The sequence below is a fragment of the Syngnathus typhle genome, linkage group LG19, assembly GCF_033458585.1.
Source record: "Syngnathus typhle isolate RoL2023-S1 ecotype Sweden linkage group LG19, RoL_Styp_1.0, whole genome shotgun sequence".
Taxonomy (NCBI): domain Eukaryota; kingdom Metazoa; phylum Chordata; class Actinopteri; order Syngnathiformes; family Syngnathidae; genus Syngnathus; species Syngnathus typhle.
In genome coordinates this window covers 9,672,059-9,690,969 of record NC_083756.1, presented here as the reverse complement: position 1 = coordinate 9,690,969, position 18,911 = coordinate 9,672,059, and the positions used below count along the sequence as shown (strand labels likewise).

Genomic DNA, 18,911 nt, shown 5'->3' with positions numbered 1-18,911 from the left:
TATCGCGATATAGTGCTCCACGATCGATTTTTTTTTTTTTTTTAAATAAAAAATATAGAACAATATCCTGATTTATAACAATTCATACGCAAAATCAACAAGGTACTGCAAACTCTTTATTTAGGAAATTACATTTAGTAGTATACAAAGTAGATAAAGTGATATGATAAAGTTATGATAAAGTGCATTACTGAACAAAACAAAAACAAGTTCTTTATAATGAAAGTAGTAAACATTACAACTTGACCATCCAACTCTTTACTCTTTGAACTGTTCAATATGGCCAATAATACAACATGTAGTAAAAAATCAAAAGTAGTTTGTCACATGTTTGCTCAGTGCATTGGAATTTATGATAAAGTGCATTACTGAACAAAACAAAAACAAGTTCTTTATAATGAAAGTAGTAAACATTACACTTTGAGCACCCAAATGCAAAAAAAAAACCTTTGCAATACCAGAGAACTATACATAGATAAAATATGTATGTTGTCATTTAACTCTTCTATGAAACAAAAATAACTTAATTTATAACTCTTTATATAGAATTTTAACATTACACGCTGTTTACTCTTTGAACTGTTCAATATGGACAATAATACAACATGTAGTAAAAAATCAAAAGTAGTTTGTCACATGTTTGCTTAGTGCATTGAGATTTATGATAGTGCGTTCTTTGTTAGGTTCTTCTTCAAGAAAATCAAGTGATCGACATGCTCAGGTGTCAAAACACTACGTTCTGAGCGGACAATGTCACCTGCAGTGCTGAATACACGCTCGGAGGGCACGCTTGTTGCAGGAATACAGAGATAGGTTTTGGCTAGATTTGCAAGGAGGGGAAACTCCATTTCATGACTTCCCCACCATTCTAACAGATTACCTTTGAGTGTTAATAATTCAGTCTCTTTGTATCTATTTACTTCCATCTCTGCCAGCTGCTTGGATGTTTTCACGAAGTTGCTGCTCGCAGTGTATGTGTCCCCAAACAGATCCTCCATTGCTTTGTTTTTTTTTGAGACAGGAACATATTCTAAAATGACACAAAAACACAAACATCGTTTTAGGGCTCAGGTTTATAATAATTATGCAGAAAACAAACACCGAATTACTTACAATAATTAGGTGTTATTTAATTATGCAGAAAATACACACCTGAAGCATGGAACTCATCATCACATGCCTCTTCAGATGGGTGTGTTGTGTGAGTTTCCTCCATTGCAGTGGCATCATGAGCCTGTGTGTCTTCCTATGAACCGATAAAAGATGTGCATTGTTAATAATTATCTGGTAATACGTTTATCATGTGCTAGTATTTAATCTTACTTACTTTTTGGTCCCACAAGTGTGCAGCCTCATTTATGATATTCTTGAATGTGGCATCCCTCTCCTCTTTGCACAGAAAGGGCAGGGTCTTGAATCTTGCATCAAGGGCAGCTGCAGTGTTTAATACTTCTTGGACATCTGTGTAACGATGCTTGAGCTCTTTGGCCATTGTTTGTTTCATTTCTTTGATCAGTGGCATGCCATCCTCACAGAAACTGAAATGTTCAATCAATTTACTTTTCAGTGGAGCAATGACTGAGATAGTTGGTTGTGCCTCCTCACACATTATTGTAGTTGCAGTTTTCACAGGCCTCAGTAACTGTATAATTTCTTCAGCTGTGGATATGTCATCTTCATTTAGTATTTGTAAATCATTCTTCATGGACTTTGATTTTTTGATCAAGCTGTGCAGCACACACAGCAGCCTGTTGCTCCAAAAAACGCTCCACCATATCAAACGAGCTGTTCCAACGTGTGATGACATCTTGGATGAGTTTGTGTGGTGGGAGATCAAGTAGTTTTTGTTTCTCTTTTAACACAGCATTGGCCAGCGTGCTGCGGTGAAAAAAACTCACAACACGGCGTACTCTACCTAAAAGACAGGCAGCATCATTGCATTTGAGTCCTTTTTGAGTTGCCAAGTTGATAGTATGTCCAAAACATTTTATGTGCGGTGACAGATGCGCCTCTATTCCTGCTACGGTCATGTTCCTGGCATTGTCAGTTACAAGAGCTGGGTTTTTATCTGCAATGTGCCATTCTTCACATGCTTCGTTTAGGACAGAGGCTAGGTTCGGTCCTGTGTGAGAGTCACTTAAAACGCAAGTCTGAAGCACGTAGTTTTTTAGCGTCCATGCTGTATCAATGTAGTGGCAAGTGACCTTAATGTAGGCTTCAGTTGAGCGAGAAGTCCATCCATCTGCAGTGATAGCAACCCGTCCTGCTTCCTTTAGTTCGTGTAATACCTCCGCTTTAACACGGGTATATAGACGTGGTACACATTAAAGTACTGTCTCGATGGTATTGTATATCTGGGCTCTAGCGTATTCATTAACTCGGAAAATCCCTCACCCTCCACGCTACTAAACGGTCTCAAGTCTTTACAGATATGATATGAAATTGCAGCAGTGATGGATTTAGCTCGTTTAGAGTTTTTACTTAGCATTTGGGGGAAAAATGTGCTCACGGAGGGCGTCGTGTCTGTGTTGTTTTCGCGGCCGCTGCTTGAGGGAGAGATGTCGTGTTTTCTTTTTAGATGTGCGGCGAGATTTGTGGTGTTCCCAGAGTATTTTATCACCGCATGGCAGTATTTGCAAACAGCACGCCTCTTGTCCGTTGATCCATCTTTTTTCTGAAATCCGAAGTGCCTCCAAACGAACGATTTTAAGCCTAAGGGGGAGCAAATGTTCTCGTCACTAGCCATTGTAGCACCAGGCCAGGAGCCGCTTACTAGCTAGCGCCTCCCCTTTCACCTGCCTGCTCTGCTCACAACACAACTTGCCGCGCCCTGCTCGCGGAAAGAGGAAGCAAGCAACAATGAACTGGATTTCAAAATAAAGTCGCGTCTAATGTCCGAGGTCAAACACGGCGATATAAATCGATGTTTACGTTTAGCATCGATACCAATATATCGTAGAGCATTATATCGATTAATCGATGTGTATCGATGTATCGTTACACCCCTACACATTACTTTTGGCACATTGAAAAACACATTACTTTTGGCACATTGAAAAACACATTACTTTTGGCACATTGGAAAAACAACATTACTTTTGGCACATTGGAAAAACAACATTACTTTTGGCACATTGGAAAAACAACAGCACTTTTGGCACATTGGAAAAACAACAGCACTTTTGGCACATTGGAAAAACAACAGCACTTTTGGCACATTGGAAAAACAACAGCACTTTTGGCACATTGGAAAAACAACAGCACAAGTTATAATTGTGTTGTGTATTGAGTTACTTATCAGGTCTTGCTCTTCTTCCCCCCCCCCCGCCAACAGAGACTCTGACCCCACAGAGTCAAGCTCCTTTTTCCCCCAGAACTCTCCGAAGTCCACAAGGTACAGATTTATTATGGATATATCATTAAATGTTGATGTAATCAATATTGTTTTGAGTTAGCTTTGCAAAGTGATATTTTATTTATTATTTGAATGTATTTCAATACTTATGTTAAATTTTACAATCCAACACCACCCTTCCTCCCCCCGCTCCCAGAGACTCGGGCCCAACAGAAATGCATCCGTCCTTCCTTGCTTTCTCCAACAGGTACATATTTACTTTAGGATGTTTCATACTTTTACAAAGTTTTTGATAATTGGAAAATGTTTTACTTTTACTGATATTTTTGTTTTTGTTTCATTCTTTGACAGTGAGAAGGTTGCAGAGATATCCTATGTCGCTGCAAAGTAAGAAAATAAGTTATTTGAAGGTATGAAACTAATTGGTGTCTCTGACTAGGTAATTTTTGTATATTATTTCTGTTTCTGTTCATCTCAGAGTTTGAAAAAATTATGATTGAGAGTATGGTGTATTTAATACAAATAGTGTCAAACGTCCACAATGTTGTGGAGACACATAAAACATGGAACTATCCGATTGCCTCAAAAGACGCCCTAATCTTAAGGCAATTTGAAATAAACCAACCGCAAGTACGACGGTCCTTGGTAAGTAATAATGCTATTTGCTTTCAACTGGGATATAATCCACTCTTAATTCATATCATAATTTCTGTTCATAATTTGTCATATAATAATAATAATAATAATAATAACTGGGATTTATATAGCGCTTTTCTAGGTACCCAAAGTCGCTTTACATGCGTGTGTGTGTGTGGGGGGGGGGGGGGGGGGGAAATAAGAAGAACAAAGAAACACCAAGGGCAGGGTCAGTTAGGAAAGGCTAATGTGAAGAGGTGGGTTTTTAGGGTGGTTTTGAAGGTAGGGAGGGAGGGGGCATCTCTGATGTGCCTGGGGAGAGCGTTCCAGAGAGAGGGGGCAGCCACGGAGAAGGCCCTGTCGCCCCAGGTTCGGCGCCTGGTCTTGGGGACCTCCAGGAGGCCGGCATCACTCGACCTGAGGGAACGGGATGGGACGTGTGGCTGGAGGAGGTCAGAGAGGTAGGGTGGAGCCAGGTTATGGAGTGCCTTGTAGGTGGTGAGGAGTATTTTAAAGGTGATTCTATATTTGACAGGCAGCCAGTGGAGGTCATGAAGGACAGGTGTGATGTGCTCTCTGGAGCGGGTTCCGGTGAGCAGGCGGGCAGCGGAGTTCTGGACATATTGCAGTTTGTTGAGGGTTTTGGAGGTGATGCCGTAGAGGATGCTGTTGCAGTAGTCTATTCGGGATGAGATGAAGGCGTGGATGAGGGTTTCGGCAGCAGAGGATGTGAGGGAGGGCCGGAGACGGGCTGTTAGGTTTTTACAGACAGAGTGAATAAATGTTAAGAGAAACGCACCAACGGACAGACCACAAGTGAGGCAGAATATTGAGTCGTAGCTTGCGCAAGGAGTGCAGTACAGACAGCTTACAATGCCCAACCTACACTAAAGTCTGTCTGCATCCTTGCTCTCTTTATTTGGGGAATTTTCCTCATCACATGTGTAGCAGAAACCAAATAAGGGTAGGGGGAAGCGCAAACGGTTTCTGCTTTTGGTAAGCGCAGGAAACTTCTGGTGTGTGTAGATTACTGCAAACGTTATGCTAATGTGGCGACATAGGAAAGAGCAAACAGAGTTCATCAAGTTCAATGGGTTCAAGCAGTCTTATCAGCAAGGACCAGGGGCGCTCCCAGCGCTCCATTTCTTGAGGGTGTGAGGTGCCGAGTCAGCCACTTGAGGAAGGCTGACACAATGTCGTTGCTGCTGTCTCTCGCTGACCGAGACAAGACCTCACACCTTGGCTGATGTGGTATTCTGTGGTGGACATAAGAACAGCAAAGCAGAACAACGAACGCACGTACGCAGATCTAATCTAACGGTAGATCTAACGAGACATCATTTACTGTAATATAGTAATATAGAAACTAAAAGAGAACGCATGATAACATATATATACAATTTTCCAACAATTCCCCCCTGTTTATCATAAGTTCTCAGAGACCCTCAAATCACCCAAAGGCTACTTCAAAAGATTTTCAGCCGCAGGATCATACGTCATAAGAACAAATTTACACCCGGGAGGCGACCGAAGCCAATCAGACAACGTCGGACTCAGGAAAAAGGTCGGACAGGTCCACAGCGGGGGCCTCATCAATGGAGTCAATGCGAAGATGACAACTCGGGGGCCGTGGGAGCTCAAAGTCGTCCTCAGGGAGCAACGGAAAAGCGTCAGCCGGCGGAGAGATAGCGGTCGTAATCAATTTATTAATTAGGGACCGGAGACACGGAATGCAACAACATCCACACAAGGTCAAAACAGCAGAAAAAACGGCAAGGGAGACTAGGACCGAGGAAACCAGGGTGCGGTACTTGCCGAACACATTCAGCCAGCTGTTCCAAACCTCCGTGTTCACACCACTGTGGTCCTTCATCTTCCCATTCAAGGTCCTCAAACCCTCAAGGGCCAGGGACAGGCTTCCGCCGGCTGCAGTGTTATTTGGGATAAAAGTGCAGCATTGCTCACCGAACATGGCGCAGACACCGCCCTCCTTAGCGAGTAGCATGTCAAGGGCCATCCGGTTCTGGAAAGCCATGAGGGAAGTCGCGGCCAGCTGGGAGTGGACCGCTCTGAAGCCCGCCTCGGTCCAATTTCCAAGCCTCTGCACGTTGTAGTGGATGTAATTGATCCTGTCAACATTTTTGTTAAGGGTGCACCACCAACAAATGGAGGATTCGAAACCAGCTGCTATCTGGTTCACCAGCTTATACTCATCCGGCACTCCTCTGGGAACTCCAATGGCATCTATATAGGTCGGATCCGCCGCGCCTTGCCACTCGGCACTCCGCTTAGCCCTCGACCAGGGTCGGGGCACAAAAGAATCAATAAAAACGTCTAGCTCATGAGTAGATGCGGGCATTAATAAAACGGGAAGCAAAAGGGTCACCAAAGCGCAAGTACCAGAGCTATTAAAAGGGAGACTATCATAAAGTTTGTCAGTGTTGCACCAAAACCAAATATCACTACGAGCGATGGGTGAGAAAAGGCAGCGCCATAGAACAGGGAAGTGCACAAAGGAGCTGACAAAACGCCTAGGCTTGCGCCGGTACCGGGCAACTTGATGCACGTGAAATTACCTTTAGCAACATCAGTGGAAAAAAGGGGTTTGGACTTTGCCAAGGAGGAAACGGGATAGACCTTGTCCCAACTGGAGCAAGGATGAGCAGACGGAATGGAAGGGGTAGACATCACAAAAATCGCACATTCAGGAGCCACACTCGCGGGAATGATTCTCAAGAGGGGCCGTGGGCCCATACACACAACGCAACTGGTGTTAGTCACATTAGCAGCTTGCTCGGCCATGAGGAGCCAATTGTTAGTCTGGCCACTCATACCTGTGGAGGCCACAAAGTGACTGTCTACATCGGTGAGGGCCACGCTCGTAATCACCGCCCCAGATGTTTTGGAAAAGTCGCTCAACACGGGACTGTCAGCGCCCCGCATAGTTTTGTTAACGCAAAGGACAATAGGAAACTGAGGATCCTTCCCAGAGGACCAAGCCCACAACTGAAAACCCCAACAGGAAGTATTGAGCAGGGTAGCGTGAGGGGGCCGAACCGTGTCATCAGGGAGTGTAACGGTCAAAAGAAGGCTTGAGCCTTGGTTCTTCAAAGTGATACGTTTAGCAAAAAACACAGCTTCTTCACTGGAGCCAGGAGGCCAGTAACCTGGTACCTGCGAGGTGATGAAGGCGCTCCAGTCCGAAATGTCTGGATTGACAGTCAAATACCACCAATACCCAGGCCATTTGTCACCCGTAGTGAGCCAGCCTTGTCGGGTACCTTTCAAACTCTTCAAGGGCACGGTGATAGTGGAAGCCGTGTTTGGGGCCACGGTGAACGCCAATGAATGTAGGTACGCGTTGGCTATGCGCCATGGCACGCAGGAAATACCGTCGTGAACGAGAGCAGGCGTGCAGTGTTTAAAGGTGGGCCTAATGGACGAGACCTCACGCCTATGTCTACGCGAAGCAACATCATCCCATGGACAATATCGGGAACCAACGGAACTATCGCGACTGTGCCTAGGATCGTTATCCGTCGAACAAAGTTTGTAAAACTCATAATCAGAAATAGTAAAAACATCAGGTGAATCAGAAACAGCGGAAACTACAGGTAAATCAGGAACAGTGGAAACTCCAGGTGAACTGTCTGGAGTCGTGTGTTTTATAAAAACAGGGCCGATGCGCATATAGCACACTGTCCCAACTACAGTGAAACCAAAAATGACAAAAATCCAAATGAATGCTTCCCAAGGTTTGCAACCATCCCGCACCTTCGCAAGACATTGTTCCAACGGCATTTTAACACCTAGTTTTAGATCTCCTCAGAGTCAACTCCCTGAGCTTCGGGTTGGTGGCTTGGAATGCTTCTGCTGGCTTTCGTGTCAACCCTGGATCTTGGCACCAGAATCAGGCACTATTACCAGACTTGCACACCTTCCGTACTTAGGTTGGGTCTGCGGAGATCACCTTTTTACAGTGTGACAAATGAATCCACGTGTTACGTTCGGCTATTTTTAAAGCGTTAGGTGTTGTGAGAAGCACTAAAAAGGGACCTTCCCACTTGGGCGAGTGCCAATTCTTCTTCTTGATGCTCCTGATCAAGACCCAGTCTCCCGGAACCACTTTGGGGTCCTCCTGCGGAGAGATGGGTTGGTCAGTAATGTTACTGGTCTGATTTTTAGCATGTTCCAACATTTTTCTCATGTAGTCGGCCAAAGTGGCCTCTTCCGGCACGTCCCAAACATTTTTAAACTGAGGAAGCCTGTACGGCCTTCCAAAGATGGTTTCATAGGGAGTCAACCCAGTCGTACTTGTAACATTCATGTACATTTTCACTAAATCTAGACACTGAGTCCATGGTCGTTTAGTTTCCTCCATGCATTTTTTTAGTCTATTTTTTATAGTACCATTAAAACGCTCAATCAAGCCAGCTGACTGTGGATGGTAGGAACAATGGTTCTTTATATTTATGTGGAACAATCTCCCAATGTTTTGCACCACTTGATTGACAAAATGTTGACCATTGTCACTATAAATTTTTTCTGGAATGCCATATCTTGGAATAATGTCTTTGCACAATGCTTTTGCTACTGTTAGTGCGTCCGCATGTCTAGTGGGAAAAACTTCTACCCATTTAGAAAACGCATCGATGATGACCAAACAATATTCTTTTCCCTCGCTCTTATTTAATTGGATGTAATCCATATGTATTGTGTGAAATGGATACAATGGAGTCGGAAATTTTCCTCTCCGAGGTCGCAAGTTACCTTGTGGATTGTGTTTAGCACAAATCAAACATGCTCTGCAAAATTGTTGCGAAAAACCAGCAAACCCGTATGCTGTGTAAATGGACTCAATCTGTTTCACCATCCCCCCTGTCGAGACATGGGTGACCCCATGACTCGAAATAGCAGCCCACTTATACAAGTTCCGAGGCAAGACAGGCTTGCCCAGAGGTCACACAAAAAGGCCATTGTCATTTTTAATGGCGCCCCGTTTCTCCCAAGAGAGGCGCTCCTGGGAGGGGCTTTGAGATTGCATGTCAAGCAGCACGTCAGGAGAAACGTGAGACACGGAATCGCTATCAGTACAAGAAGAGAGGACATGGAGCACGCCTTCAGCGGCAGCCTTGGCAGACCTGTCCGCGAAGGCGTTACCCAAAGAAACAGGATCAGTCCTAGTAGTATGAGCAGCACATTTGCAGACCGCCACCTTGGAGGGCAGTTGGACAGCGTCCAAAAGTTGGGGAAGCAATGTCGAATGGGTGACGGGCTTGCCTGTAGATGTTACCATGCCACGGTTGCTCCATTGTTGAGCAAAGACGTGCACTGTGGCAAAAGCATACTGACTGTCAGTCCAAATGGTGACAGGCTTGTTCGCGAAAAGAATGCAAGCTTCCGTGAGAGCAATGAGTTCAGCGGCCTGTGCCGACATATGGGAAGGCAGTTTCACAGCTTTCAAAACCTCGTCAGCTGTAACGACAGCGTAACCAGAGAGGGTCACGCCAAGAGCATTTTTCTTCGAAGATCCATCAACAAAAACCACGTGACCGTCAGACAAGGGTGTGTCCTCCAGATCGGGCCGAGCCTTGGCTACTTGTTGGGCCGCATCGACACAATCATGGAAATCACCGTCATCCGGAAGAGGAATGAGAGTAGCAGGATTGAGTGTTGTGCACCTCTCAACGGTCAGATGCGGTTGGGAAAGCAAAGTAGCCATGCACGACAAGTGACGTGCAGGCGACAAAAAGGTCATGTTTGTTTGTAGCAAAAGAGCTGACACTGCATGCGGAACTTTCAGCGTTAAAGGATGAAACAACACAACGCTGGCGCTGCTTTCCACAGCCATGGAGGCCGCCACCACGGCCCTCACACATGGTGGGAGAGCGCAAGCAACACTATCCAATTTAGAAGAATAAAAGGCAATAGGGCGAAGTTTCAAGCCATGCGATTGCATCAAAACAGAGGTCATATAATGACCTTTGCAATCAACAGTCTGGACAAACGGTTTGTCATAATTGGGCAAGGCTAGAGTGGAGCTAGAGACCAATGCCTGCTTGATCAACACAAATGCATCCTCCGCCTCAGGAGTCCATTTTAGTGGAGTGGACATCGAGATGTCCTCAACATACATTAATTTGGACAGAGGAGCGACAATTTGGGCATAATCAGGCACCCAGCTCCTGCAATAACCAGCAAGACCCAGAAAAGACATCATTTGTTTCTTAGTGAGTGGTTTAGGGGCCTGCAAAATGGAAACTTTCCTGCTCTCAATTATAGTTCGACCTTGGGAACTAAGATTGTGTCCTAAATATTTAATTTCCTCGGACCACAGTTGGAGCTTGTTTTTGCTGACCTTGTGGCCTTCCTTCGCCAAGTGATGTAACACTGCAAGTGTGTCCGTCTGACAAGAATCAAAATCAGGAGAAGCAATCAAAATGTCATCAACATAGAGCAAAATCTGACTTCCCTTTGGCGGGACAAATTTTGCCATGCTGGCCGCCATCACCTGCGAATAGATAGTTGGGCTTTCGCAGTACCCTTGGGGCAGTCTGGTAAAGGTGTACCTCGAGCCAGCATAAGTAAATGCAAACCAAAACTGGCTTTCTTCAGCAACAGGAACAGAGAAGAAAGCGTTGCTAATATCAATTACTGAGAACATCTTTGCATCAGGCGTCAATGAATTCAACAAGGTGTGTGGGTCAGGGACACAAGGTGCCCTCTGAATGACGGCGCTGTTCACTGCTTGCAAATCTTGCACCATTCTCCACCCGACAGAAGGAGGCGCTTTCTTCACAGGAAAAATCGGAGTATTACAAGGAGAATCAGGACAGAGAATAATGACACCGGCTTTTAGCAAATCCGAAATAACAGGTGCGATGCCTTGCAGGGCATCGGGTTTCAATGGATACTGTCGCACACAAGGACGGTACTCAGTCTTAGGTCTAATGACAACAGGAAGTGCACTTTTCACCAACCCAACGTCAGAGGGCCCTGTTGACCAGAGATCAGTCGGGACCTCAGCGAGGACCTGCTCATCTCCTGGTGACAACACAAAATGTCAAGCTGAGGGTGCATTCTCAGAACAAGTTTTAGCATGCACACCACAAGAAAGGAAAAAGATGTGGTTCAAGACACTTCTGAAAAGCTTGGTAGAAGGACTGTAAAGAACACCAGAACTATCTCGAGTCCAGTCAAGGGCAGCCAATCCGTCTTTGGCCATGAATCCCACGCTTTGCCATGTGGATGAAAAAGGTCGGAACAAAGAGATATGGAGCGGGGTGGCCGTCTTGTGTAAATTTTCGATTCTAGAGGGAGCTGGCTGCATGACTACACAAGCGCGGCTTTCACCATCATGTAAGAGGAAAGCTGCTCTCAAGATGATAGGCGTAGCAGCCTTAAGCATGGCTTCGTAGTTTTGGTCAGGACCGGGCGTGTCCTTGTGCCACAAGGTCACGTGCAAGTCGTTTGGTTCCATTGCCTGCTCAGGGCATCGCAAAAGGCTTCTGGCCCGTGCCAAAAGAGGAGACCCAAATTGTCTCACCTCGGGGTCAATTAAATCCAATGAATAAAAATAGTAGCAATGAAATTGACCAAATATTTGTAATTGGTGACGCCTTTTGACAACGATTTTGTCATCAAGAGATACTAGAGAAAGACCAAGAGCAGTGAGAGCATCTCTTCCAAGCAAGTTAATAGGGCAATTTGGCATCAGCAAGACAGGAATGCAACAACTTCCTCCTTCAGGGTCCCGTATCCAGACTGGATGAGACTGAGGAACTGGAGTTGTCATTCCATTTGCTGCCCTCACCCAAAAGGATCTCCCGCCTTCTCGCACATCCGCAGGAATGTCGTGACAAGTAGTGATGCACGCTCCTGAATCACACAAAAAGGTAATGGGAGTACCATTCACAAACAAAGTTATCACAGGTTTCTCTACATTGTTCATCAACAAGTCCTGAATGTTCAAATCTGCATCAATAGGGGGAGCTGTTGTCAAAACAGCTCCTTCAGTTCCATGCTGACTGTCGGTTAGTCACAAGGGAGGGACAGCCCCGCTTTTATGGGGGTCCGGACAATATTTTGCTATGTGGCCCTCCTTGCCGCACGCCCAGCAGACAGGAGGCTGAGTGCTAGGTTGCTTCGGTTGACCTGTCGGGCCATAACCGAGAGCACCATGCCGGTAGCCTCCCCTGCCCTTGCCGCGGAAGTTTCCACGACCATGCTTCTTCTGGTAAGGTTCAAAAGTTTTGTTTTGATAAAATGCATCATGTGAGTCTTTATCAGCAAAAAAAATGGTAGCCACTTTCCCTTTTTCTTTTCCTTTTTTCAAATTAACAACTTTCTCAGCATGCATGGCATGATCAATAAATTGTGGCAGTGTGGAAGTAGGGAAAGTGATCATATGTTTCACAACCCAGTTTTGAATTGCTGGTCGCGAATTTGTATGTAGAGCATTTTTGAACTGCTGGTTGTAAACCTCAGTTCCAGGTACCAAGCCGCTATTGGCTTTGAACACTTTCTCCAATCTGTGTCTATAATCTTCAAACAATTCATCCTCTTTTTGTTTGGTTCGACCAATTTCTGCATAATTTGCTCTACGTTGAAATTTAGTTTTTATCCTGCCCAAAAGTTGCTCAATTTGATTTCTCAATGGCAGCCCATTATATTCCAATGGGCGGCCATTTTCATCAAAAGGATCCCAATTGCCCTTGACACTGGCCCAGTCTTTGGTCAAAGTTGCCATAAAAACTTGTTGCACCTCATCTCCTCTTAAATTATAAGAAGCAATGAGTTGCATCATGTCAGTACAATATTGCTCAACATCTTCAGACGGCACTGCTATTCCCTCAGTGGCTGATTTTACATCAGCATGAGTCCACGTTCTGTAGACTAAAATAGTGGGCCCTCCGTCATCATGGGGGTTTGCCACTTGAATCATTGGGTAGGCCTCGGTTACTCCTGCGCCCATGTAGTTCGGGCTGCCGTCTGCTACGGGGGCCGATGGAGAGGGAGCTTCCGCTTTTACGCGGCTCCGCGTAACCATGGCGTGAGCAAAATCACTATATTTTGGAGGGTCATCTACGACCGGCAATTGTGGGTACAATCGCTCGCGCTCCACAGTACTTCTCCTAACAATCTGTTCATCTTTCTCATCTGAATCCACCCCCTCCTCGGGCACGGCTCTCAAGCGAGGCCGCGCTACCGAAGTTTCATCATCTTCTCGTCTGTGCAATAAAAGGCTCTCTTTGGAGACGGACTTTTCTTCGCTCCTTTTGTTCTTTAATTTTTCTTTTATTTGTCCACATTTTCTTTTTTCTGCTTCCAATTCCCATTTCACTATTAAATGATACCCATCTTTATTCTTTTTATTTGCACCATGTTTGGCAATAATCGATTGTTTGAGATTGTTTAATGAGTTTGCACTCAATTGACCATCGAAGTTATAATTCGTTATCCATTTATCGAGATATTTCACATTTTTAGGGTCGACCCATTCCATTAATTTCCAATCTTTGCATTTTAATTTATCTCGAGGTAAAGAGTTTCGTTTGCTGTTTAAATTTCCCATGGTTTTATTTTCTAAATTTCGGAGTTGGCGGTTCGAATGGCACCTACAGTGTCCTAAAGCCAACTTTATTCACAGGACAGTGGTTAAATATTCGATGTGGAGTAAGTCTCCTTTCACCTTCCCAGCAGGGAAGCGGAGAGTTCTCTAGCCTCTGCACCTCACACAAAGCCACTGTTTACAATCCTGTGTTTTTATATAGAGGAGAGCTCAAATGAGATCACTCTCAGTCAAACCGCACACAAACACACCACACGCGTTTTTCACCACTTTTAGGAATAACAGAGGAGTCCGCACCTCCTTGCGGAATTTAACTAACAATTAATCGCTAGGTTTAACTAACAATTAGTTAGGGGGCTCCGCACCGCCCCGCGGAATTTAACTGTTCCTATTTCACTTGACAGGGTCTAGAATTCCCAAGGTTTTAGTGACTTCTCGTCACTTTTCTCTTTAAGTGACCTCTTGTCACCGCTCATTCATTCCTTTTAGTAGAATCAATATTCCTACTCACAGTCCGCTGGTCCTTTTCCTCGGGTGATTTCGGCAGTCCCCCCAGCGTCCAGCCGAACCGCTCGAGGCAGTCCCGTCAAAGGGCTTTTGTTTACCTTGGCCAAGGATTTTTCCTGCGTCGAGGAGTCCCGCCGGAGCCGCAAGGACGTATAGAAATCCCGGACGAGCCCCCAATTTCTGTTAGGTTTTTACAGACAGAGTGAATAAATGTTAAGAGAAACGCACCAACGGACAGACCACAAGTGAGGCAGAATATTGAGTCGTAGCTTGCGCAAGGAGTGCAGTACAGACAGCTTACAATGCCCAACCTACACTAAAGTCTGTCTGCATCCTTGCTCTCTTTATTTGGGGAATTTTCCTCATCACATGTGTAGCAGAAACCAAATAAGGGTAGGGGGAAGCGCAAACGGTTTCTGCTTTTGGTAAGCGCAGGAAACTTCTGGTGTGTGTAGATTACTGCAAACGTTATGCTAATGTGGCGACATAGGAAAGAGCAAACAGAGTTCATCAAGTTCAATGGGTTCAAGCAGTCTTATCAGCAAGGACCAGGGGCGCTCCCAGCGCTCCATTTCTTGAGGGTGTGAGGTGCCGAGTCAGCCACTTGAGGAAGGCTGACACAATGTCGTTGCTGCTGTCTCTCGCTGACCGAGACAAGACCTCACACCTTGGCTGATGTGGTATTCTGTGGTGGACATAAGAACAGCAAAGCAGAACAACGAACGCACGTACGCAGATCTAATCTAACGGTAGATCTAACGAGACATCATTTACTGTAATATAGTAATATAGAAACTAAAAGAGAACGCATGATAACATATATATACAATTTTCCAACACGGGCAATGTTTCTGAGGTGGAAGAATGCAGTTTTGGTGATGTGGTTTACGTGGGGGAGGAATGAGAGGGTAGGGTCGAAAATTACACCTAGATTGCGGATGTGGGTGGAGGTAGTGACAAGGGAGCCGTCGATGTTTAGTGAAAAGTCCTGAGTGGAGCGAGTGAGGGAGTCGGGGCCAATGATGATTATTTCAGATTTTTTGCAGTTGAGTTTTAGAAAGTTATTTTGCATCCAGGTTTTTATGTCTGTGAGACAGGTGGTGAGGGTGGAGTGGGTGGCTGTGGTGATGGTTGTGGTGGAAAGGTATAGTTGTGTATCGTCGGCATAGCAGTGAAATTGAAGGCCGTGGTGGCGGAGGATCTGACCGAGGGGTAGGAGGTAGATGGTGAAGAGTAAGGGGCCAAGTACTGAGCCCTGGGGGACACCGTGGGTGACTGGGGCAGTGGAGGAGGTGCAGTTGTTGATTGAAATGAATTGCTGACGGTCAGAGAGGTAGGATTTCATCCAGGAGAGGGCAGTGCCGGATAAACCAAGGGAGGAGTGGAGGCGAGATAGGAGGATGGAGTGGTTGATGGTGTCGAAGGCAGCACTGAGGTCGAGGAGGATGAGGATGGAGAGGGAACCAGAGTCGGCGGAGAGGAGGATGTCGTTGGTGACCTTGAGGAGGGCAGTTTCTGTGCTGTGGAGTGAGCGGAAGCCGGATTGGAACGTTTCGTATAGGTTGTTGTGGTGAAGGTGGGATTTAATTTGGGAGGCAACTGCACGTTCGAGAATTTTAGAGAGGAAGGGGAGGTTGGAGACGGGCCTGTAGTTGTTGGGGGAGTTGGGGTCGAGACCGGGTTTCTTGAGAATGGGGGTGATGGCAGCCAGCTTGAGGGCAGGAGGGACAGAGCCAGTAGATAGGGAGGAGTTAATTATAGTGGTGATGAGAGGTGAGAGTGAGGGGAGGCAGGCTATGACTAAAGTGGATGGGATTGGGTCGAGGATGCAGGTGGAGGCTTTCATACCAGAAGTTATGGAGGATAGGTCAGCTGTGGCGATTTCGGAGAAGAAGTTGAGTGGGTGGTTGGAGAGTAAAGGGGGGGCATGGTCGGGGGTAGGGGAGGAGGTGGGAGAGGAGGCGGCCAGTTCAGTGTGGATGGTGTTGATTTTTGATTGAAAAAATGATAAAAATTCTTCACATTTGCTGGTAGTGAATGAGGTGGTGGTGGTGTCCATGGGTTTGAGGAGTTGAGTTACGGTAGAGAAGAGTATCTTGGGGTTGTTGCTACCAGATTGTATGACGGAGGAGTAGTGGGAAGTGCGTGCATTGTTGAGGGCATCTCTGTATTCCTGTTGGTGTAGTGTGTAGATGTCCAGGTGAACAGTGAGACCGGTTTTCTTTGAGAGCCGTTCAAGCTGCCGGCCCTTGGCTTTAAGGTGACGGAGGTGGTCAGTGTACCAGGGGGCGGTATGGGTGTAGGAGACAGTTTTGGTTTTTATGGGGGCGAGTTGATTGAGACAGGAGGAGAGTACACTGTTGTAGCTGTTAACCAGTTCAGTGGGGGAGGCGTTCAAAGTGAGGGTGTGATCGGAGATGGTGTTAGTCAGTAGGGCGGAAAGAGAGGGGGGGTGGATTGATTTCGTGTTCCGGTATGACATGGAGCGTTGCTGCTTGATCAGGGGGGTGGGGATGTCTATGTCCAGGGTGAGGGCCAGGTGGTCTGAGAGGATGTCTGTGAGGTTGAAGCTGGTGAGGTTGCTGATGGAGAGTCCAGTGGTGCAAATTAAGTCCAGGGTATGTCCTTTTTTGTGGGTGGGGAAGTCAACGTGTTGAGTGATATTAAATGAGTTGAGAATGTCCAGAAATTCAGTGGCAGTTTTGCAGGTGGTGGAATCGACATGAATGTTGAAATCTCCCAGTAGGATGACTGAAGGTGAGATGGCACAGAGTTGGGTGAGAAATTCAGAGAGATCGGAAAGGAATGCAGGGTTGGGTTTGGGGGGGCGGTAGATGATTGCAGTGACCAGGGGTTTGGGGCCAGGCAGCTTGAATGACTGGTGCTCAAAGGAGGAGGGGGTGGTGATGGTTACAGCAGTGGGTTTCAAGTGTTGGCGGTATATTGTGGCTATACCGCCACCACGACCGTCACGTGGTTTGTCCATGTAGGTGTATCCTGGGGGTGTAGCTCTGTTGAGGTAAATGTATTCCAGTGGTTTTTGCCAGGTTTCGGTTATGCTGAAAAAGTCTATGTTGTTGTCAGTTATGAATTCACTGAGTATTGGTCCTTTTTTATTGAGTGAGCGGGTATTGAGCAGAGCGAATTTGAGGGATGGGTGAAGTTGGATGGGTGGGGGAGCTTTGGTTAACGGTTGTAGATAGGCAGAGCGCACATGTGGTTTGTTATTGTGATGACGTGTGACGTCACTGGGGGTGGATCGGTTGCGTGACCAGAGTGATGGGATGCAATGTTGTTCAGTCCGGGAGTAAATAAACTTTCTGCGGGAGCTTCTGTGGATGTATCTGGGTCGGCGAAACAGTCCGTGTGTTTTGATGGTTGCTGTGATGTCTGGAGGTATGGTGGCGTGGTTGTTGAGTTTGAGGAGTTGCAGAGCGGAGTATTTGAGTAGCATGCTGGCAGTGGTGGATGTTAGCCTGGGATCGTTGGCCGACGGCTGCACACTTGTTGGCCAGAGATGGAGAGACAGGCACAGCGCGACGATCCACAGCATGACAGAGGAGAGGAGAGAGGAGTTGGTGGAGGGACAACGGTCCGTGATTTGCGGGAGTTAGCAGGGAGCTAACTGTGGCTAGCTGTTAGCCACCAGCTGCGGAGCGGCGGCTAGTTAGCAGGGTAGCAGTCGGCGGGTAGTCAGGAGGGCTATCCGCGGTGCGATCCGGGATAAAAGTCCGGGAAACAGCTCGTAGCGGCAGGTTGTTGCTGGGCAAAGGTAGCCAGGGGAATCAATGGAGAAGCGGGTGAGTGAAACATCTGTGTCTGTCATAAAATAATCTAAGCTGAGGCCAGGTGACGAAGTGGGTAAAAGTTGACAAATAAAAAGCTACACACTTAATACACACTTAGTATAAAACAAAACAAACAAAAAAAGATACTAAATCGCATAAAAACTAGAACTAAGGAAGGAGAAGCGGCGAACAAGCGAGACGCCAGCGTCCTCTCAGACCGGAAGCCAGGTGAGGTTGGCTTATGACGTCATCGGTTTCATATACAGATTAGAACGCTGTCTCTAACTGGAGGAAAGAATTTGAGGGCATGCACCAACACCCCTAACCCCAACCCCCTAGCCCCAAACCCCTAGCCCCTAACCCCGACCCAAACCCTGACCCTAACCCTTTGATTAAGAAAATATAAAATAAAAAATTAAAATTTATACAATTTAGTTGATTGGCATGTCGTACAACCACGACAAAGAGTGGACGGTTGTCCGTCGGGGACGACAGCGCCAGCTGTTTAACCAGAGTCAGAGTCAGAGTCAGCTTTATTGTCAATTCCTTCATGCACAAGACACACAAAGAAATCGAAATTCCGTTTCCTCCATCCCACGGTGACGAGACACAGTACACGAGTAACATACAAGTAAACAACGGGGGAGAGAGTTCAGGACGCCAAAAGCCTGAAGATCACAAACTTCGCCAGAGGCGAGCAGTGCTTGCATCCCACCACAGAGTCCCGGCACCATTCGTCACGGATGTAGACACGCATTCCACCTCCTCGCGATGTTCCCCCTCGTACAATGGCCCGGTCCGCCCGATAGCACGCTAGCCGCTCCAGATGCACAGCAGTTACGCACTGTCCGTTTCATAGATCTCAGCAGGGGGGGGGACTCAACGATCCAATCCTAAACCTAACCCCTAACCCCAATACTTATGTTAAATTTTACAATCCAACACCACCCTTCCTCCCCCCGCTCCCAGAGACTCGGGCCCAACAGAAATGCATCCGTCCTTCCTTGCTTTCTCCAACAGGTACATATTTACTTTAGGATGTTTCATACTTTTA

At 46.3% G+C, this 18,911-nt stretch overlaps 1 protein-coding gene and 1 long non-coding RNA gene across 2 annotated transcripts in view; one reads left to right on the top strand and one right to left on the bottom strand.

Annotated features, from left to right (window-relative positions):
* Positions 1-103: 103 nt before the first annotated feature.
* Positions 104-2,793, bottom strand: LOC133143971 (E3 SUMO-protein ligase ZBED1-like). Its single transcript, XM_061266303.1, has 3 exons — positions 1,328-2,793; positions 1,153-1,246; positions 104-1,030 (listed from the first exon to the last, which is right to left on the bottom strand). The coding sequence occupies exons 1-3, from the start codon at positions 1,805-1,807 to the stop codon at positions 660-662; spliced, it is 945 nt and encodes a 314-aa protein (XP_061122287.1). The 5' UTR covers positions 1,808-2,793; the 3' UTR covers positions 104-659.
* A 25-nt stretch (positions 2,794-2,818) lies between these two features.
* LOC133143976 (uncharacterized) overlaps positions 2,819-18,911 on the top strand; it is a 69,029-nt gene continuing 52,936 nt past the window's right edge. Inside the window, exon 1 of the long non-coding RNA XR_009710525.1 lies at positions 2,819-3,394. This is a non-coding gene — a long non-coding RNA (uncharacterized LOC133143976). The remainder of the gene's footprint in view (positions 3,395-18,911) is intronic.

Excerpts from the sequence above, each read along its gene's own strand:
- LOC133143971 (XM_061266303.1), bottom strand. The coding sequence starts at position 1,807 with ATGTCATCACACGTTGGAACAGCTCGTTTGATATGGTGGAGCGTTTTT. Across the intron at positions 1,247-1,327 it reads CACACTTGTGGGACCAAAAA|GAAGACACACAGGCTCATGA; the intron begins GTAAGTAAGATT and ends ATCGGTTCATAG. Across the intron at positions 1,031-1,152 it reads TGATGAGTTCCATGCTTCAG|AATATGTTCCTGTCTCAAAA; the intron begins GTGTGTATTTTC and ends GTGTCATTTTAG.